At 34.0% G+C, this 22,727-nt stretch overlaps 1 protein-coding gene across 1 annotated transcript in view; it reads right to left on the reverse strand.

The window, feature by feature from the left end:
• Positions 1-709: 709 nt before the first annotated feature.
• Positions 710-22,727, reverse strand: part of CEP44 (centrosomal protein 44) — a 45,394-nt gene continuing 23,376 nt past the window's right edge. Inside the window, exons 7-14 of the mRNA XM_044680563.1 lie at positions 20,182-20,391; positions 19,267-19,342; positions 13,320-13,412; positions 11,042-11,076; positions 5,362-5,455; positions 2,629-2,756; positions 2,349-2,386; positions 710-1,762 (exon numbers count right to left, since the gene is read on the reverse strand). Coding sequence (XP_044536498.1) covers positions 1,714-1,762; positions 2,349-2,386; positions 2,629-2,756; positions 5,362-5,455; positions 11,042-11,076; positions 13,320-13,412; positions 19,267-19,342; positions 20,182-20,391 — 723 coding nt within the window. The 3' untranslated portion in view covers positions 710-1,713. The remainder of the gene's footprint in view (positions 1,763-2,348; positions 2,387-2,628; positions 2,757-5,361; positions 5,456-11,041; positions 11,077-13,319; positions 13,413-19,266; positions 19,343-20,181; positions 20,392-22,727) is intronic.

A 22,727-nucleotide genomic window follows, 5' to 3' on the forward strand; every position in this document is an offset into this window, starting at 1 on the left:
ATGATTATAAAATTGTACCACAGAACAACAGGCTTCCCTTAAATAATGCTTTCTCTTGGTACATTTAGAAATTTATTCCAATTGCAAAAATTCGTGTTATATGCCCTTAAGGTACAAATTTTTCACATAAAGTGTTATGTTTGTGTATTTGTGGGAAGGCACATTTGATGATGTTATAGCTAAAGCAAAATGCCACATGTAATAAATATATCAACAATGTTTTGCAAAAATTTCTGGTCACTCAACAAAAAAAATGTGCCAATGTTCTAATTATCCTTTTCAATTGCCAGCACCATGACCCAACAACAATATAAGTAAAGTCATTCAGAATCTTGCCTTTTAGATTTTGGAGTGCATTAATGGTTTTGCTCTAAGGTGTGAAATATAAAGGAACCACAAGGTGGCACTATAATTCTATTGAAGAGGTAACTTACAAGTCAGCCCACAAAAGTTTGTTCCATTTACTAATATTTGCTACTTTTTAAACTATAATTCTTCTTTAGATTAGAAGAATGCAATAATGAACAATTAGTCCTATTCAAAGCAATTACATGAAAGCTTGCTGTAATGAAAGTTTTTTTAATCTTAAAATCCTTTGTAAATGTGAGCAATAAATGGAATTTCAAACTTTCAGAATTTATACTCATTAAAAAAAAACACACTAGTTATCTTTTAAGGGAACATTATTTTATTTGACTTTAGTGCCATACAAAACATTTTAAGTTTAAAATTAAAATTCTTAATTACATATATATTTAGGGAAAAATAAAATCAAAGGAAAAAACTGTTTTCTTCCTTCATAATAAAGAAACCATCTTCTCTTGAAATCTGTTCAAAGTAAACTTCCGTTTTAAAATGAGAAAATTTTAAATTCTCTTTTTTAACCTTGACTCAATTCCATATAAACTTTCCATCAATATCATTCACATCTCTAAAGAAATTTACAACTTCAACTCACAGCCCCCATTCCACTCTCCCATCCACCCCCAAAATAAAAAGAACAAAAACTAAAAACCTTTTGTGTATCTTTGTAACTCTGGATGGTATCCATCTGTGCTGCTGGTCTTAAAATGTGTTACCGAATATGGCACTAAAACACTCAACACCTTTTTCACAGTAAGACTTCAGACCTACACACAAATATAGAAGTGGGAGATCACACTGACCTTCACTTTTTCAAAGTTAATTGAGAATCTAATGCATCACTACTTTTCTACTAAGCTGAAAAAGAAAAGCTGTATTTTAAAAAATAAAAACATTTTCATTCTCAATGTGTACATTTAACTTCTCATTACAACTTATTTGACTACACAGATGGCAAAATGGTATGCATGAAAATCTCTTGGGTGCAATATGCAAGTCCCCGTTGGAGTGTTTCCAACAGGATGTAAACTGTGGTCCTCAAGCCTGCACTTTAAAAAACATATTACTTAGCACACTGCCAACAAATGTCAACACAAAAATACACTGCTATAATGACTTCACTCTGCAAAAGAAATCTACTGGAACAACAGGAATATTTTCCTCACGAAAAGCTCAAACACAGTAAAGTAGTGTAATTACAGTTCAAAAGAAATAAATTATTTCTTCCATAATGAATACACCAAATGGAATTCTTAATGTAGCAATATCAATATATTTTAAACTGTACAAATAAGTCTTAAAATAAGGAAAATGTTCAGTGTTGAGTCTCAGAAGTCCATGGAGGAAATTCTAAGAGGAGTTATTTGAATATTTCAACAAGTCAGCAGTTTCTTGAAACCTAAAAATGTTTTAAAAATTATTAAAATAAAATGGGGTATTTTAAGAAATTAAAATTTTACAAACCCTAAAATAATTTTTTATGTATATAGGAGGAGGAAATTACTATTAATAAAAAAAGGAGCTATGATTAGGCTATGTAAAGAAAAGAGCTAATTATGACTCTTCAATAAAATGTTTACGATCTAAGACATAAGCAATTTTTATAGTAAGAGGGCTTTTTAACTTGGCAAGTTTACAATATTAAAAAAAAGCCATTTTTAAACAGCTGAACACAAATATTGTTTAGTGTTTTGTTAATGAAATGATAGATAATGCTCTTACTAATCATCAACACAAAGTGGACTTTTTAATCCCTAGTTAATTCCATTAACAACTCTAGATATTACTAGTTAGAAACCCAAACAGTGATTCATCCCACAAACATATAACTGAAGGGGGATTTATTATCCTCTTGAGTCCTAAGGAAATTCCACACCTGATTGAGAGACCTTTGCTTTGGAACACATGCATATTCTATAGGTACCTGACTCTGATACAATTCCCTACAGAGAAATGAATTCTTGCTGCCCTTTTCTATTACTTACATTTTTTTTATCCTTTCTATTTTCTCCATTGTTGTCTCCTGTAATTTAAAAAGGAAAAAAGTTAGATGACTCCTTCAAAATAATCAACTTAAAAAACTGACCATAACCCTATAAAATGGTATGAAATACTAGTTTATGTATCAGAATTTTTATGAGAACCTAAGTGACTTTTCCAAAGTTTGGCTTTTCTTTTTTGCCAGTACAACTAAAAAAAAGTAAGGCTCACTTGTTCTCCTGATCTTACAAGAAAACCAACTAAGTATTTACCAGTTTTACTTACCTTTGAAGTCTCTGTCAAACCAAAGAAATTAATAGTACTGGGTTGGGGAGAGGAATCTGCAGATAACAGTAAGCTGTATCCAGACTGCTCAAGGAGACTCTCCGGCATATCTTCCCTCCTTTTTCTATCTGTGGAGAGATTGATTTTTTAGTTACCTTTGTCTTTCTGCTCTCATTGTGGGGTCAACTATCGAACAGTTTGATTTACAGTATGTGACAGAAAAGAAGGTATTGTTTAGATATAAAAAGGCCATTCGTACAGGTCCAAGATTTGTCCTCACAGTCCTCTACTATAACATGTAGAGAATGCCATATGACTGAAATACACTCATTCTCTCTTTTTCTCTTCTTCTCTCTCTCTGTCTTCCCCCACCCCCATAGTCTACCACAGAAATGCTACATTTTTCTTGATTACTGTCAACTCAATCACTCAGGCAAGTCAAATTAAGAGTACATGTTCAAATTCAATCTTCTGTTGCTTAATTTCAAAATAAGTTGCCAGTGCTAACACCATTTAATTACATCAAAGGGATGCTATCAATAAATACCTGAAAGGAAATGCCTTTCATTCAAGATTTATAGTGTCTCCCAAGAATCTCCCTAATAGACTGAAATAGATTGTGAAAATTAAGGGAGAAAAAATTAAATAATTTTCAAAGCCACGATTTAACTGCTAAAGTTTCGTAAATTATTCCTAGAATTCCTGATTCATAAACTCCTACTCTAAAAAACTAGAGACAAAAATTATCACCCTTATCTTCATTTTTTCAACTAGGAGAAATTACTGGAATTTCAACAACTGAATCACATGCAAAGCACGCATACACATACTTATCTACCTGTCTGCTAATAGATATCTTAGCAACAATACACTCCAATGGATTCATGATCTTATCAACCAAGTCTTCAAATAGGGTCACTTAATGTACCCAGGGATATTTTTTAGTTCCTTTTATATCGGTCATCCTTTACTCTTGCCACTGTGTCTGTTCTATCTTTTTTCCAGGCATACATTTTCTGGGAGCCTTTATACTTTTTTTCTTGTGTAATTTCTCGTTTGTAATGTATCACAGCCTCCAATATGGGACTCTCCATTACCTTCTGTGGGAGATTTTTAATTCTTTGGAGTCTCTAGTACTCCAAAGGCTATCCAACTCATTTTCCCCCTCCTATTTAATTCTGGGCTCCATTTACTCTCATTTTTGTAGTCTTTGCAGGATACATTTTCTTTTGAGAAACTCTATAAGTTGTCCACTAAACTATGTATCACAGAACAGTGGTTTCTAAAGTGGATGGATTTGGCATGACCTCGATGGGCTTGTGATCAACCAATAAGAGGGTGGGGAAAAAAAGGAGACCCATTCCCTACTCCTCCTTCCAAAAATCAATTGCCCCCAACATAATCACTGTCCCTTACTTTGTCTTCTCCCAGGTTTCAACCTTTGATCCCTTGGGCTAGACCAAGTAGATATAGTGCTAGAGGCAACTCAATCACTTCCTTGATCCATTTTATATAAACTTACATACATTCATATCAAGGTCTCATCTGATAAAAGTTGAGCTACCTAAAGGCAGGGACTACTTTCTACTTCTATCTCTAACCCCCGGCACAACACCTAATTCACTACTAGCACTTATAAAAGGCACAGTGGAGATAAAATCCTCCACCCAGCCTTCCAAACCTTGCCTACCCTTCATCACTTTGTATAGCTGTAGTACAAGGCATGCTGTGCTCTCAAGTAGAAGTGAGAAATTCAAATAGAGAGATTCACACAGAATGAACAGACACAGATGGGTGGTGGTAAGATCTCATATATAGCTTAGTTCCCCCTCTGAACTTCTCTATTTCTGCCAAAAGAACCACTAAGCTTACTAATGATCAAATCTGCCATATATCATCTTTTCATTAACATGTCACATAGCCAGTTTTTACTCGAACAGTTCAGGCTTGTGTCATCTCTTGCTTCAACTACTGCAATAGTCTTCTATCTGGTATCTCCATTACACTCCATCATCCACAAAGCTGTGAAAATGATCTTCCTAAAGCACGATTCTGTCCATTAGTTTTTCCTACTCAATAAACTTAGGACTAGATGTGGAGCTAGAAGGCATTGCAGAGGTCATCTAGTTTAGACTCCATTTTATAGAGGAGAAACTTAAGCCCAGTCAGACTAAGTGACTTGCCTAAAGTCATAAAGATAGTATATGTCACAAGCAGAATTTGTACCCAGATCCTTGGACCCAAATTTGGCTCTTTCCAGTGAGTGAAGTATTAATTAATTCATCTCACTTCTTTCAATTTCTTTTTAACTAAGTTTTATAACTCAAATAATGACAAGTACAATAGTACATGTATGTCACTTAAAAATAAATTAATATATTTGAGTTGGGAGTGAATGCTAAAACTTCCTTTTATTAATGGGGCTACACAACCACAAAACTTTGGAACCAATGGGCTTATATAATGATTAATCTTTCCTCTCTTTGTCTGTGGATAGTTAGGTGAGCTCTAAACATCTGGGGCTTGATGTAATCAGCAAAAAGTCATCCAAAAATGAGAGCATTAATTATAAGGAATCAATCTTTGAATTAAGAATGTATAATAGATTTAATGAACTATAGTGATTATTCATCTCCTTGTTTTATGCCTCAAATTAAATTATCAGAAGGTCTTTTGAGGTAGTATCTTATACTACCAAGTATCAAGTAGGCTCCTTTGTTTTTAAACTCTTACCTTCTGTCTTAGAATAGACACTAAGAATCAGTTCCAAAGCAGATGAGTGGCAAAGGCTAGGCAATGGGGTTGTAACTTGCTCAGGGTCATATACCTAGGAAGTAAGTATATAAGGCTAGATTTGAACCTAGGAAAGTATGCTTCTTGAGCCAAGTGATAAGGCACTAAGAAACAAAAGTAGGAAAGGCAATTGGACTAGACCAAGGAGCTATATCTATACTACATACACTATATACTATAGTGCCAGAGGCAACTTAATCTATATTATTTGATCCATTTTATATAAACTTATATATATATATATTCATATGGTCTCCTCTGATAAAAGGTAAGCTATCTAAGGGTAGGGACTATTTTCTGTCTTTGTATCTCTAGCCCCCACCACAATGCCTGGCACAGAGTAAGATTTAATGAATATCTGCTGATTGACTGAGGGTGTTGAAGAAATAGTTCTAAAAAATATCAGAAGAGGAAGATACTAAAAGTGTGGATTTTCCCAAATAAAGCCATCAAAAGAGCTCTACCACCTACAAACCCATATAAATTCTTTCCTATCTCCAAACAATTTTAATGAAAATAATCTATTCAGGTATTGAGGTTATCACTGGAGATCATAGTAGAACAGACAGGCAGCCTTTTGTGATGTTCCACAAAATTTATTCTTAAGAAACTGACTAAATCCTGTAAAGAATTAAGATCTCACTGTGCTTAGTGTTGTTACATGCAAAGAAGTATGTGAGAAGGTATGATCTGTTAAATACTTAAATCCACTATATTTTAGAACAGTGATTCCCAAAGTGGGCGCCACTGCCCCCTGGAGGGTGCTGCAGTGATCCAGGGGGGCAGTGATGGCCACAGGTGCATTTGGGGGCAGTGAATAATTGTAAGGAGGTGGTGATAGTATGTGACAGGGGGCACTAAGTAATATATTTTTTAAAAGTTTGGGAACCACTGTTTTAGACTAATAAAATAACATAGGGAGACACATGAGTAGGGGGGTATGGAAGGGAATAGAATACCCATTTCTATAGAGCCTATTATGTGTTAGGTACTATGCTAACTATTATCTTAGTTTATCCTCAATAAGCTTGTAAGGTGGTAGGTGCTATCCCCAATTTATAGTAAAGGAAACGAAGACATTGTTTAAATGCCCTGGGACACTCAGCTAGTAAGTAGCTGAGGCTGGATTTGAATTCATGTCTTCTTGACTCCTGGTTCAGTGTTCTATCCACTTGATTATAATATACCTCTAAAAATAAACTGCCCTCCTTCCTCCCATAACAAAAGTCTACCAAAGGAAATTAAGCCTCTGAGCCACTATAAACTCTATCAACAATAAATGATGTCAAAGCAACAGGCTGACAGCTGTACTCTATTATCATGTGAGGAAATAAACTGAGACATTTGTAAGAAATATATTCATTGTCTGGCTGTAATGTTTATAATTAATCAAAAATGAATTCTAAATTGAAATAAACTTTTAAATTTCAGATTCAGTGTATGATCTTATGCATCAAAATTAATTCAGAAAACTTTTTTGCCAAAATTATAGCTCTGAAAACTCATGCTTTTTTCTTTTAGAATCTTACTGAAAACAGATTAGAAATCAGTTAGTGAGGAGCAGCTGGGTGGCTCGGTGGATTGAGAGTCAGGCCTAGAGATAGGAGGGTCCTGGGTTCAAATCTAGCCTCAGACACTTCCTAGCTGTGTAACTCTGGACAAGTCACTTAACCATGATTGCCTAGTCCTTACCACTCTTCTGCCTTGGAACCAATACACAGTATTCATTCTAAGACAGAAAGTAAAGGTTTAAAAAAATATAAAAGAAAGAAATTAGTGACCACGTGTTTCCTCCTTCTAATTCATTCACTTTTGAGATACCTACTTTATAGACCTAAAGCTGTATGAAACACTTGTGAATTCTATACCTGCCTTACCAACACTAAATATTACATTCTTATTTCTAAACAAGTACATTCATATTGATTTATTATTAAAGATATTTTCGACCAAAAATGCTACTTGTTCAGAATTAGAAAGCAAATATACACAAAGATTATGTAAAAGCATGAAGTAATTGAAGTAATAGTAAAACTATGGAAAGAAATTTTACAGGACTGTGTGAAATTATTTTCTCAATAAAACAACATTCTCAGGCCCTTGTGTTCAGCAGGAATAAGCCTTTTTATGACTTTGTGATGAGTTCTTTATCTAACAGAAAGTATTCCATGTAGAAGAAAAGCAAAATTAATCCAAGTACCTCTAAAACCTTGCTAAAACCATGCTTCCAGAAGCATAGAAGGAATTTCAGTATTACTCAGTGTAACTATTATTCAAGAATGACCCCAATAATATAAAATCAACACCAGAGATTATGATTAATCATAAGCACCATCTACTGAAGATTACTTCCCTTCTTAGTTTCCTTCATTAAAGAAGTCTTTACTGCAACGCTTCATAGATTAACACTTTCACTTCCAAAACCCTCATATTCAAACAATCATGCTCAGCATATATATATATATATATATATATATATATATATATGTAAAATATATTTTTTTTCTAGGAAGTCTTTGCCTCACCTCCCAATCATATAACTCTACTCACAACCTGACATTTGACCTTATGAACTGCTCTAAGGTTACTAATGGCCTTTTCTCATGCTTATCCTTTATATGTCTCTTCAGCACTTGACACTACTCACACTCTCTTCTCCTAAACACTCATCCCTGGATTTTCATCTTGCTGGTCCTCCTGCATGTCTTACCTTCTTCTGAGCCTCTCTGTCCTGCTCCCTATCAGCATACCTCTATCTTGTGCCCTCTTGTCTTTCCATAACCCTCACTTTTAGATCTCTCTAATTCCGATGAATTCAACTACTACCGGATCTATATTTCAAGATCCAGACTCTCTTGAACTCTAGTCACACACCACTTAATACCTACTGGTCGCTACCAACTGGATATTGTAGGCTTATTTTTCCCTCCAAACATTTCTAATTTCTCTATTTCTATTATAGACATAATTCTATATTATAATTATACAAAAACACCATTCTTCTTAAGCTTATAACCAAGGTCATTCTTGACTTTTCCTACTCTACCACATCTAGTAGGCTGTCAAGACTACCCAATCCTTTCTGCAATATATTTTCTCATAAGTATCCCATTATGTCCACTCACATTAAAACCAAATTACTCCTATCCTACTTCCACTAAAAATAACAGCTAACACTTATTATAGCATGTGCTATGTGAGTTACTGTACTAAAAAACTCAACAATTATCTCATTTCATCCTCATAACTCTGGGAAGTGGGTGCTATTATCGTCTCCATTTTACAGATGAGGAAACAGAGGTTAAGTGATTTGCCCAAGATCACATAGCTAATAAACATCTTTAGCTAGATTTGAACTCAGGTCTTCCTGACTAGATCCTGCACCCTTTCCACTGCACTATCTAGCTGTCCCATTAGCTCAGGCCTTTGTTGTGAATCTGTCTGCACTACTAAAATAAATTAACTGCTCTCCTAGGCATCAGGTTTTTGTTCTGTTTTTTTAGTTTTCCAATCTGTCCTTCATACAGTTTTTGAAATTGGTTTGTTTTTTTTTAAACCCTTACCTTCTATCTTGGAGTCAATATTATATATTGGCTACAAGACAGAAGAGTGGTAAGGGCTAGGCAATGAGGGTTAAGTGACTTGCCCAGGGTCACATAGCTGGGAAGTGTCTGAGGCCGGGTTTGAACCTAGGACCTCCTTTCTCTAAGCCTGGCTCTCAATCCACTGAGCTACCCAGCTGCCTCCTGAAATTGGTATTTCTAAAGCACAGGTGTGGCCATGTCACTTGATAGCTCCACTCAGCTCCAGTGACAAATACCAACTCATCTGTTTGGCTTTTAAAGCCCGTCACACTCTGGCTCCAGATGAATTTTTCAAATTAATGTACCTAATAATCTTTCCTTCCATGTTAGGGCCAGATTGGCCTGCTTGCTGTTCCCCACACAAAACACTTCATCTCCCACAACTGTGTCTTTGTACAGGCAGACTCCACTTCTTTCCCATGCTAGGAATGCATCCTAGGTCACCTGCCAGTGAACTGAAATGCCTTTTCTATCCCTGAAGTCTATCCTGAGCTCCACCTAATGAAAACAACCCCATCATTGATCACTTTCCTCTGCTTCCTCCTACTTCTCTCCCCATGATGGCAGGTTCCTTTGGGTTTTTGGCACATTGTAGAAACTTAATGTTTTTTGACCGCACGCTGACTATAGAGCAACTTTCCAAGGGTTTGGCCTTCTATGTTGCTCCTAAAAAAATAACTTATCTTTTCTCAAATGACCTTGGTCTTCTTTGAACAATCTATATCTAATGGACTCTGACAATTATTTGCCAGGAGATTCATCCTCTTGGTAACCTCCCCTGATTTAGTACATAGATGCAGATTTCTTTTAAAGTTAGGCTGAAATAATCAATGAAGACAGAGACTAGAAGTGCAGCTAATATCTGCTGACAATGGCTCCCAATAAACACTACAAACGTTCCTATTAGGAAAGAGGACCCTTAGGACCACCTCATTATTCAGTAAGTTGGCAAGCTTCATCAGTTTCGGTTTGAAAGCTTAGGCATTTTATTGATATGAATGAACATATTTATTGCTGAGTAATAGCTGCTTCTTCACTCTGAAAAAGCCCAAGTCAAATGCCACTGGCCTTGTGGCATCACATCCCAACACCTGTGTCAGTGCCTAAGTTAGTGAACTTCCTCCCAGCTGACTTTTACAAGGTATTTTGTACCCATCTTTCTTAAATACTTATCAAGTAGTACAATTCTTGTGAATGTCATATTCCCCTTACTAGAGCTGACTAAGTCGGATAAGACTGCCTTATTTAAAATCTCAGTTAGCACCTAGGGTTGGTTGAATTGACTAATCTGCCTTGTAAACATAAATTTCTATTTGTTCTAAGGAAACTTTTTTAAATCACTAATTTTAGACTTAGAAAGAACTTCAAAGAACATCTAATCCAATCTAAAAGGGGGGAATTGAGGCTCAGACCAGTGAAGTGGCTTACCCAAAATCATCCAGCTGGTCAGCTGGCAAGTTCTGGCTAAAATCACATCTCAGGTTCTTTAATGTCCTTTATAAATGTATCCTGTTGAAAGCCATTATCTTTTTATACGCGATCAAATTGGATTTCCCAAAAATATTATCACCGAAGTTGCATAATGCCTACTGAATGTTTTTGACTAAGCATGCTTCTGCCAGAATTTTAAGCATGGAGGTATGTAAGAGTAAATGGAGAAGCCAATGCCAAAAAAAAAAAAAAAAAAAAAAAAAAAAAACACCGAGATATAATTAAGTATCTAGTAAAACCACCTTTTCCAAATGCTTCTTCTTGATAAATGCTAATAATGGGTATAATATAAAAATAAATTATTTTTTCCCTAATAAAAAGTAGTTATATTTCAGAACAAATTTTTCAGTTGATCCTTATTTTTAATGAAGAGCTGTACTGTTTTTTATTTCTTGTAAGGCTCTTGATAATTTCTTTTAAATGTATCACTTTTATTTTCATAAACTTTTGTAGCTTCAAAATGACCACAACTTACACATTTTGTTTAGTTCAACACTAATATTTGTTAGTACTAAATCTTTAACAGGCATCCTAATTCAACTCACCCATCTTCCTGCACCTTCTATTCCTTTAGCTGCATCTATAAGAAATATTTCCAAATTGTACTACATACATGGTTTGGTTTAAAACATTAACTTTTTCCATAAGGTTTATGTATACTAAGCAAGAAACTTATGAAGTGTAGGTAAAGTAAGAAATTTGATCACTAAACTGGTGAACAAACTCTGTTTAGAAAAATCCCCATGAAATAAAAATATAAAAATGGAACCATTTTCAACATTCACATTTCTGACCATAAGTTCCTATACCAGTCAGTTCTCTATCAAAATACTAATTTATTGTGTAGAATCCTAACCACATTCCTTTTCCTGACCCACAGCATTTTTTCTGACAAAATGAGGCTCTTTACTTGATACCTTTTCACAGCTGATTCTACAACCCAATCATTTACTCAACAGGCTGCTTCTGGGACTATGTGTTTTAATTCTTTAGTCAACTATTATTTTCTAACAAGGTCGGGAACCTAAAAAAGATGATAATTAAATCATGATTACTCACATATGAACTGCTTATTATTTTAATAACTTGTAATAACTTTACTCAATATGCAACAGATCAGTTTTATCCATTACTTGTGTTCCCCACTTAAAATGTTTCTTAATATAGCTTTCCAAAAGTCTGAGCAGTAGTACCCCTTTCCATTCTCCTTTCCAGCTTGTATCCTAATGCTATCTCCCCATTTGATCTAGAAAACACTTCTTTTTTGTTTTCATTTTTTAATTTAAAATTAAATTAAAATTAAATATAGAAAATAAAATTTTAATTTAATCTTTAAAATTAAATTAAAATTAATTTAAAATTTAAACTTTCTATTTTGTGTTTTGTACTTTGAGGAATTTAATTTTATTCATTTGCAAATTCTTATTTTTAATCTAGAGAAAAACTCCTACCAAATGTGTGTTTGTTTGTTTTAGCTCTTACAACAGGTTAAAAATGCTGCCAGATTGGGACCACTATAAAACTACCAGCTATAGGAAATTTTGTAGTTATTTCAAATCTGGAGATTTACTGCTATTATTTGAATTTTAATAGTCTACCTATTAAATAAGATGGATTGTTAAACTTAAACCTATTATTAAGAAACCCCTGGAAAATTTCTAATCTATAACTAGACTGAAGGTGGCCCTAAGTTCTCAAAGCCTGTATCAGCAAAAGACAAGCTCTCTAAGGCTCTGCAAAGCAGGGATGATGCCACTGATAGTGTCTGCTGATGTTAAAGGACAATCCTAGTAAATGCTCACCACCAGCAGGCTAGTTCCCTATGACTTTGGTAACATATAAAGCAGATAAATACATTAGAGGGCCCCTAGTCTCCTGCAGTCTTTTTACCATTTTTGTAGCGATAGAAGCAGAGGGAAAGGCAGAGGATGCTATGAATTCCACAGTCTGTATTAATTAAACTACTGGCATCCTAAAGGTGAGAGCTCTATGATACACAACCAGAAGACATAAATAAGTTGCAACTAAACAGAAGAAGAGTTCATAAAATGTTCTCAGAGAGACAAATGGGCATCATTACGAACAGTTATAACTTATATACCTATGTCTTTTGGAGATGAATTAGTAAAGAATTTCTATGAAGAATTCTATAAGATTCTCCAAGGCAAATCAATATATGCCATAACACTCAGTGACATTAACAAAAAGGTAGGAAAACTGTTAGAAAAATATGATCTGGGTCTAAGAAATGGAAGTTGCCAAAGGTCTAGAGATATTCAGAAATCTCATATTTATATATCATAAAAAAGAGCTGTAAGCACTGCTAGACATGGTAAACACCAAACAATATCACAAAAAAAATGAAACTGATAAATCCTTACAAGAAATGCCTGAATGAAAGTGTCATTTCAGAATGAAATGGTCCATATGCAGTTGGATCATCAACTGTTTTAAAGCACAGATCGATTTTGTTACCAAATGAGAAGAAAGGATAATGAGTATATAGAATTGAACATCCAAGGGGGAGGAAGGATATGGACAAGAATCTTATAAGATGGTATAGATGGACTGCACTGGAGGAAGCACCCACATGGATGAAATCAGTGTTCCACTGAAGTTGCAAATAGCTGATCCAGCCATGGAAACAATTCCATCAATATGATTTACTTATAGTACCTTTAACTATAGGAAACACAAGGAATTTTACAAAGATCTTATTATTAATAAAGCAATAAAACTACTTCAATGGGAGATTTTAATAAAATGGCCCTCCCCACCTCCCTGGCCAAGAAACATTTTTGTTTGGACCACATAAAAGAATACCAGGCTCTTTTTCAGCAGCCAAGTCATTTTTTCCTCCTTCAAGTAATAAGTTGTTGTGAGTGAATCCTCCCAAGTGATAAGGATATTCGATACCTGTTACAAAAATATCAAACATATTGTTTGTGACATAGCTAATAAAGATATAGTACCAATTTGGATATAGATATATTTTCAATATAAGATTTCTTAATTAACAAGATTACCTATGTCTTAGTAATAAGCCTTTGAGGACACTGAATTAAGATATCCCTTGGGGTTATGACACAGGCCTAAGGAAATGAATGATTTCCTTTCAAATGATGAACTGAAAGCAATCCTCTATCCAAGTCCTACTCTAATCTCATTCTGGGAAAGCAATGCCTACTTTCTTGAAGATTTCACTAGCACAGTACAAGCGCTCTGTGGAAAAGCTTCCAGGTTAGTCCCAACCATGGACTGTATGTCTATCACTTGAAGAGTGGTGAACCTAAGTTCAGAGACATCATCCCCAGGTTGGCTTTTGGACTTAGCAACTCTTGAAGACGACCTGCTAAGGTATAGAGGAATTGTAGTAAGTTTCAATGGAGGATATAACTAAATCAAATGACAATAAAGATTCTCAAAGTACTGAAAGGAATATTGGTGTTTTGTTGTTGCTGTTGGATTCTTTTGGGAGAAGAAGAAATTTCCTCACTCCAAGTCAGAAAGGTGAAGGGGGGAAAAACACATTAAAAAAAACAAAACAAAAGCTTTGGAATCAGAGTAACTGGGCCTAAATCTCAGTGCTACTACTTTCTACCTAGATGAGCCATGATCCTATAAAAAGAGAGAGATCAGTATTCCATTCCATAAAATAGTGCAGATTTAAGAGATTCACAGATTAAGAGTTTGAAGAATCCTAGAAGTCATAAAGTAGAAACCTTTATTTTGAAAATAAGCCAATAAAGGCCCAAAGAAGTTAAATGACTGTCCCATTGTCTCGGAGTGAGTAAGCAGGTATTTGAATCCCTGTTATCTGACTCCAAATCCAGTGTGCTTTCTACTGATACCACTCACTCAATTCACAATTAAAATCTTGGTATGGCTTTAAACAGTTTTTTCCAAGAAAAATGTTATTACTCCACAGAAACCTAACTATTCTTCACAACTCAGATGAAAACTTCTTTCTTCACAAAGTACATACTTTCTATATTTTAAGGCAATGTTTTAGATATTTTAGTAGTAATCCTAGCATATCAGGAAAAGTGAATGATTTCATCTATTTAAAAAAATTAGATGAGAGAGACAAACCAATTAAATAATTATGGATATTGCCACGACGGAATTTTTTTGAGGCCTTAAATTATATAAGAGCCATAATAAAATTTATAATTATTTTGTTTAAACAGAAACAGTCAATTCTTCAGCAGGCTAGCTCTGACTGATAATCAGAACTGAGAAGACTGAAAAGAAACATACTAGAGATAGTGCACCTACTTGTGACATATTTGCAAGATTTTCCCTAAAGGTTACATGAATGAATGTATTATCTATTTTATGATAAAACTCTTTGAATATTAATAGTTCCCATATTTAAATGAGCTCTATTTAGGTGAAACCTAAATAGGGAACAGAACTGTCATAGTCCCCAGTGTATATACTTACTAAGTAATATCCCTATATAGCTGCCCTAATTGCCAAGTAGGCATCTCACTTAGAATTCCAAGTAATTTGCATCATGTGCTCCAAGTTCCTTCGGGTAATAAAAAGGGGAATAATTTCCAGGATCTTATAGTCCCTGGAAAATTAGGAAAGAGTCCCTGGAGAAAAGAAATACACTCCCTGAAGTCAGAGTGAATGAATTCTCTGGTTCCACAGCTCCAAATGAGAGGGCTGCTGTATCTCACCCTCCTTTCTTCCATCAATTCTCTAACCCTGCCACTTATGGGCTACCAATAATTTCTGAACTGTACAAATTGATGGCCTTTTGTCAGTCCTCATCTTTCTGGATCTCTCTGAGGTATCTTGCAATTTCAACTATCTTTTCTCCCTTGGTTTCTGTGACACTGCTGTCTCTTGCTTCTCCTCCTTCCTATATGATCTATTTCATCTCACTTTTGCCAATCATAATCCTCCCACCAAATAGGAATATAGCTGACATACTGGTGGTAGGCATCTTAACTTAAAACATTCAAAATGGATGTCATTAAAACCATTCCTCAATTCAATCTTATAGACTTATGTCAAATATTTTACCATCCTCAAAGTCAGAGGTTTACAACTAGTTATCCTTTACCCTTCTGTCTACCTTCTCTACATCTTTCCCATCCTTCCTTCCTTTCTCTCCACTCACAAAATCTCTAACGTAAATCAGGACCCCAGCAGCTCTTGGGCTGTATAATTGTAGTTATTAAATCAGACTGTTTCCAGACTCCCCGAAATCCTTTCCACATTTATTCCTGTCCATGAAGGTCTTCAGGCACAAGCTAGATGATCATTTCTAGTTGTTAAGAGAGGAGATTCTTTCTGGATATGGTTCCGACTATTGGACCTTTCCAACTCTCAAATTCTGTTACTGTCTCAACAAGTTCAGACGCATCATCTATTCCCTCTGACTTCTTACTAAATGTTTTTCCTAAACCTTTGCCACTATGCTTTCCTTTCAACAACAATCAGCATACTGACATAACAGAATCATGTTTTCAGTTAATATTTATATTTCACTCGTTATTATATGAACAATCATGAGTTCTAAAATGACATTCTCATATTCCTCAACTCCTACACAAGTTTAAAATTATTTCAAATTTTTAAAAACTTTCCTCTAATGATCATTATAGAACTAGCAAAGCTTTGATACCTTTAACAGAATAACAACGCCTAATATTTATGTGACTTTTTGTGGTTATAAAGTACTTCACATCCAATATCTAATATAGCAGAAAAATAAAACTGGATCAAGGTAAAAAAAAAAAGGTAAGAAAGATCAAGTTCAAGTGTTTTCTAAACTATTTCTTAGCTGATTTCAAAAAACAACTTTAACTCCTCTGAGCCTCACTGTCTTCATTTGCAAAACTGGGAAAATCATCCTTGCCAACAGCCATTGTGATGATCAAGTAATAAAATGCATATAAAAATATATTCGAAAGTGTCAATGACCTGCTCAGGATCACACACTACAACCTAGAAAAGCCAGTACTCACTCTTGCCCCTTGCCCCTTTCTTTCTTTGGACAGCACTATCCATCTCAACTGGTCAAAGGAGAGAGGGTCTAGATGCCCCAAATGGTTAAGTTCCTAGGTATGTTTCTATAAGAAGGAGTCCACAAAACGTGAAACTTCTAAAACACCATCTAGACTCTCATGTCACACACAACTTTGACAGAATGTTCAGTCATAAAAATTTTTGTTCTTTTACAAAAACACTTAAAACATACAAATTGGGTTAATGAATGAAAGAAAAAATTTAAACACAAATTCTTATCAATATTATTTGAAACTAAAATGGGTATAAATTTTCTTGATAAAGTTTTATCTTTTTCTATAACAGCTTAATGATAGCTATAATACAATGGGGATTGTATTATTCCCTTGGGCAATAAAATACAATACACTGTATAAAATTTAACTGTGTCACAAGTTTTCTTCATATCTATAGACTAGGCCTCTTCATTTTGGGTCCATAAAGTTACTAAGTGATTTAAAAACAATTTTTGATAACTGTATTTCAATAAAAATGACTTCCTTTGTAATCTTCTGTATTATACTTCATACATTTTTTTTTTTTAAAAAAACCCTTGTACTTCGGTGTATTGTCTCATAGGTGGAAGATTGGTAAGGGTGGGCAATGGGGGTCAAGTGACTTGCCCAGGGTCACACAGCTGGGAAGTGGCTGAGGCCGGGTTTGAACCTAGGACCTCCTGTCTCTAGGCCTGACTCCCACTCCATTGAGCTACCCAGCTGCCCCCCATACATTTTTTTAAAAGTCTGAGAAGGGGTCCATGGGGTTTTACCAAAAATGCCAAACAGGTACACTACAAGAAATTCTGCAACCTAGTTTTTTATTTATAGAATGTGAATTAACATGCCAATAAATTTTAATAGAACACCTGAAATATGATAATACTCCTTAATATGAAATATTTTATTAACTTACAGAGATAGTATGAATCATTTTCATTTCTACTTAATCGGGCTTCCTATTTTACACATTTCTAAAACTTTTAGGCATTTTCAATTCCTAGATATTTATATTGAAATTAAAATACAAAAAGAATGATTCAGATTTCTCTACCTTCAGAGAGATGTCTCAATAGTAAATTTCTAAGCTGGAAGCACAGAAGAAGGTTTCAGGACAAGTGCACTGCTTTCAATTGATAAAGGTGCCAAGGGGCTAATGCTTCAAGGTCTTCAATATTTGACTATGCCAGCTGGGCATCTATTTATTGAAATGTAGTGTAAATTCACCGAGAGACAGTATTTCATCTCCCATTTTAAGATCTGAATTCATTTAAAAATCTTTTTATACTAATAAAGCACTTTATATTTAATATGGCAGAAAAAGAAAACTGGATCTGGGTAAAAAAAGATTTAAGAAAGATCAAGTTTAAGGGTTTTCTAGGTTATTTCTTAGCTGGCATAATTCTGAGCATTCTGAAAAAAACAAATGAACCAAAAAGATAAGACTTGTAGAAAATCCTATGTAACCTTGAGTGCAATAGAAACACTATTAGATGAGCAATTGGCTTTGCTAACTCCTGCTAAATCTAGAATTTCCCAAAATATGGTTTTAAAAGATTGTGTAATATCTAAAAATATTAATGACTATTACAAATGCCTTATTGAATATACACACTGAAATTACTCTTAGGGCTTCTAGTTAACACATATAGATGACAAGTAAACTGTGAAACCAAAATTATAAATTTCTAGCGGACAGAAAAAAATCATTTAGTAATTTTTTTGAAAAAAAAAATCAAATCATCAAGGGCAAAAAAAAAGAGCAATGTAATTTCAAATTACTGTCCAATTCAATTTTAAATCCAGAACAGAATTTAGTTATCTCATCTGTGTCTACAAGAACAATAAGAAAAATAAAATAGAAGTCATTACTAAAAATAAGACCAAACCCTTTGATCTCTGCTACTGTTCCAATCTGGAAAAACTGCAGTGTGGAAGGCCTAATAAAATAAGCCATGCCCCAATCCTAGGCTATTCATGACAAACATGTAATAGCAATCTACCTTTCTTAAGTTGGAAGCAATATAGATTTTAGAATTCTATAATACTTTTTATATTACCAGAAAAGATGATGTCTCCTCTCCAGCATTTAATATTTATAGATGAATAAGCTACTGCTTACTGTAAATTATAAAAAAATGTAAATTCAGCGTTCTGGTACCTCCATTAAAATTTAGGACACATTAAGTACATTATTTTCAGAGGATGATCTAGAGTTGGACGGCACCTTAGAAGCCATCACATCCAACTGCGACATTTTGCAAGTAGGAAAACTGAAGGTAAATGAGGGTTAGTGACTTTGTTCAAGGTCAATTAGGTAAGGATCAGAGGTAGAATTTGGTCCTAGGACCTGACTCTGAGGTCCATGTTCTTTTCCCTAAAGTATGCTGTCCCATCCCCCATCCATAATGCATACTACTATTTCATGTCATATGAAAAAGAATCAAGTTTCCCAGAGTCCCTCAGTCATAGGCTCCTAGTCACTGTTTTCGGTAACTGCTAGCTTCTTTGAAATTTTTATAAGTAAGCACACCAAATGTTTCTTAAAATTTTCAAATAAGAACAAACATTATTGAGACTATAAAAACTTGTCATAGCAAAACATATTTCTAATTATTAATATTTAGTTATAAATACTGAAATATAATAATTTATTCTAATTAGTAAACATAACTAATATTCATGCTCATGTTAACTATGATTTTTATGATATTCTAATAAGGATGGCATATGCAACTTCAAGAACTCACCAGGAGATGAAAGAACCCTGTTCCTGCTATACTTGTGATCTTCTTTCAAATCAAGAGTATCTGAAGGTACATCATACTGAAATGAAATTTTAGGATTTAAGATACAAATAAATAACAATCATATTTTATTTTCTATCAGGTAACACTGGCTTCTTTGTGTAAAAGAATTGTCTTTTTATAAAAAAACAATGGAAGGCATTTTTCTAAAACTTATTATTAGCATATTAGTTTTGCATGAAGGAGACAGATAAATAATGAAAATATCTGGCAGATGTGAGGTGATTTTCACAATGCAAGAGCCAAAGGCACAGCAAACATTTTAATGTAACTTATTAGGTTGTTGTGATGCAAGGGAAAGGAAAATAGTAAACAGAATAGCTGTGTATCATTTTGATCAAAGATAATATAAATTACTCATTATATTGCTCTCTTCAGTCTACAAAGCAAATGACAGAATTTCAGAGACTCTGAAAAGAAAGTCAGTAACCTATCTGATTTTAAATACTACTAGAAACAAAGTTATTTCAAAACCATCATCAGGTTTATCAGATTCTCTGGCCTGATGCAGGGGATAGTGGGCTGGATGTGGCATCAGGAATATTGTTTCAAACACCAACTAGGTATATAACTGTAACCAAGTCATTTAACCTGAGGTTTAGTTTCAACCTACAAAATGGGGAAAATACTTGTAGTATTTATTTCAGAGTTATTGTAAAGCCTCAAAATAATGTAGGCGCAGTGCTTTGTAAATTTTAAAATACTATTTAAATGCCAGTAATACTAGTTATTTGTTGAAGAAAAAAGTCACTGCAAAATCAAGGTTATTTAAATTTTTGTTAATTTATGTGTAATTTCAGAAAAGGTAAATATAAAGATTCAACATTTCTCAAAAATGCTTTAAGGAATGTAAAATACCTTTTTAACATGTAAAAGCATTTCTGTTTCAAGGAGGGTGACACGACTTAAAAGATTATTCCAAACCATTTCATCTATAATCACTTTTCCTTTCAGTTGTTCTTCCAAATAATGTAACTTTTCCTCAATCAATGTCTGTTTTTTAAGTTTTTCTTGGCATTCAGCAAGAATATTCCGTAGTTCTGCAATCTCAGAATTAACATCAGATTCCTGGAGTAATAATAAGAAAATCAATAGGTTTTATAATCTGATACCTAAAACAAAAGTTCTTTCAGCATCTCTAGTAAAAGATCTCAAGATTCTAGTATCTACTTTTCAATAGAAGTACCCAGCAGCAAAATCAAGAGAACACATATTTTGTTGTTGAGTCATTTCAGTCTTGTCTGACTCTTCATGACCCCATTTGACATTTGCTTAGCAAATATACTGGAGTGGGTTGCCATTTCCTTCTCCAGCTCACTTTACAGAAGAGCAAACTGAGGCAAATGGTCAAGTGACTTGTCCAAGATCACATAGCTAGTAAAGGGTCCGAGGCTGGATCTGAACTCAAGCTTTCCTAACTCTAGGTCACAACCTAGTTTCCCTACACAAAGTCTAGAATAACGTAATATTAAAAGGGGCAACTGAACTCAGCTGAACAAATCTTGGTTCTGAAGAACAAAAGATCAAGTGTATATCTCTTCACAACAGAAGATGTGTGAGGAAGATAACAGGTTCAAAGAGCTGTATATGCAAACATGGTTGTTTTCTATCATGGTAAAATCGGTGCCTATTTTTAAAATAAATTCTTGTTATCTTTTGTTTTTACCTCAATTATATTTCCCATTGCTTCTTTCATCTCTACCCTTAGCAGGGAGAAACAACTTACACAAGGAAAACACTTTGGAAAAATCAATACAATGAAAATGTCTGATATTATCTGAAGCATTCCACATTCAGAGGCCCTGTCTATGCAAAGAGGAGAGAACTCTGGCTGATATACTTTCACAGCATTCAGTTTCAGATTTCCTGTGGCTAATATCTTTCCATTTACAGGGTTGTGGGTCACTGAGTATTACTGTTTTGCTGTACCTCTTTACTTCATTTGGCTTCAGGTCATATAATTCTCCCCATGCTTCTGCTTTTATCAGTCATTATTTCTTATGACATAGTAATATTCCAATTTGTACATGTGCTGCAACTTATTTAGCCATTTCCCAATTGAAAGGCATCTACTTTGAGTTCTTTGCTAAAACAAAAAGGGGAGCTACAGATATTTTTTTTTTATATAAATAAAGTAATCAATGATCCCTAGCCCCAAAGAATATTCCTAGAAAGGAGCAGAATCTCTGGCTCAAAGAATGTAACCATTTTCATCATTTTCTTGCAGAAATCCAAATTGTTTTGTATGATTTATAGCTCTACCAACAGTAGATTAATTTCTCTATCTTTCTTTACTCCTCTAAAATTGACTATTTCTATCTTTTGTCATTTTATCAATTTAATGGATGTGAGATGAAGTTGTTTTGCTGTATACTTCTCTTATTATTGGTGATTTTGAATATTTTTTCACATGGACATTGTGTGCAATCCCTCCTTTGAGAAAAGAACCATCTATCCACATCTTTAGACTATGTATTTTTTGGAAACAGCTTTTGATCATGTACATTTCTAGATTCGTATATATACTTGAACAGCATACTCTTACAAAAGAGAGAGATTTGATACAAATATTCTTCCTTGTTATTCTTCCCTTTATCCTATATATTCTCCTTAATATCTATACTATATAAGCCTCGAAAACTGAAAAAAAAAACTGGGAGGGGGGAGAGAAGAGGGGAGGAAAAGAAAATAAATCATGTAAACATGGGAAAATATCTTAAAATTAAAATTTGAAAAAACAAAAAAACAAAAACAACAACACCAAACTCCTTTTCTAAGACAAATAGAAATCCAGATACCTAAATCAGGGATAGAGAAAGTAAGAGAACTACATCAACGTTACTAAAGAATTATGTTTTAAAATTTTAAGTAAAACCCTAGGGAAAAAAACTATAGCATTACATCCTTAAAATTATTCAGCATAGCCATAGTCAAGTTTACTAGGAATGCAAGAATGGTTTACTATCAATCAATTAACACAATTATTAAAAAAACAAAAATATTGCAATCATAAGATTACCTCAATAGATGGGGGGAATCTTATATAAATTACAACACTCATTTATGTCAAAGTCCCTATAGAAAATGAGAGCAATGTATGTTGGAGGGATTATGGGAAAATGAACGCACTATGGCATTGCTGGTAGGGTTGTGAATCAGTACAACCATTTTGAAAAGCAATTTGGAATTATGCAAATAGTGACTAAAATGTCCATGCCTTTTTGATCCAGAAATTCTATTACGAGGCTAATACCTTAGGAGGCCACTGATTAAGAGGAAAGTCTCCTATACACAAAAATATTCATAGTATTTTTATGATAATAAAAAATTGGAAACACAACAGATGCCCATCAGTCAGATAATGACTAAACAAAGTATTGTATGTGAATGTAAGAGAATATAAC

The sequence above is a fragment of the Gracilinanus agilis genome, chromosome 6 (assembly GCF_016433145.1).
Source record: "Gracilinanus agilis isolate LMUSP501 chromosome 6, AgileGrace, whole genome shotgun sequence".
In the NCBI taxonomy this organism is placed as follows: Eukaryota; Metazoa; Chordata; class Mammalia; order Didelphimorphia; family Didelphidae; genus Gracilinanus; species Gracilinanus agilis.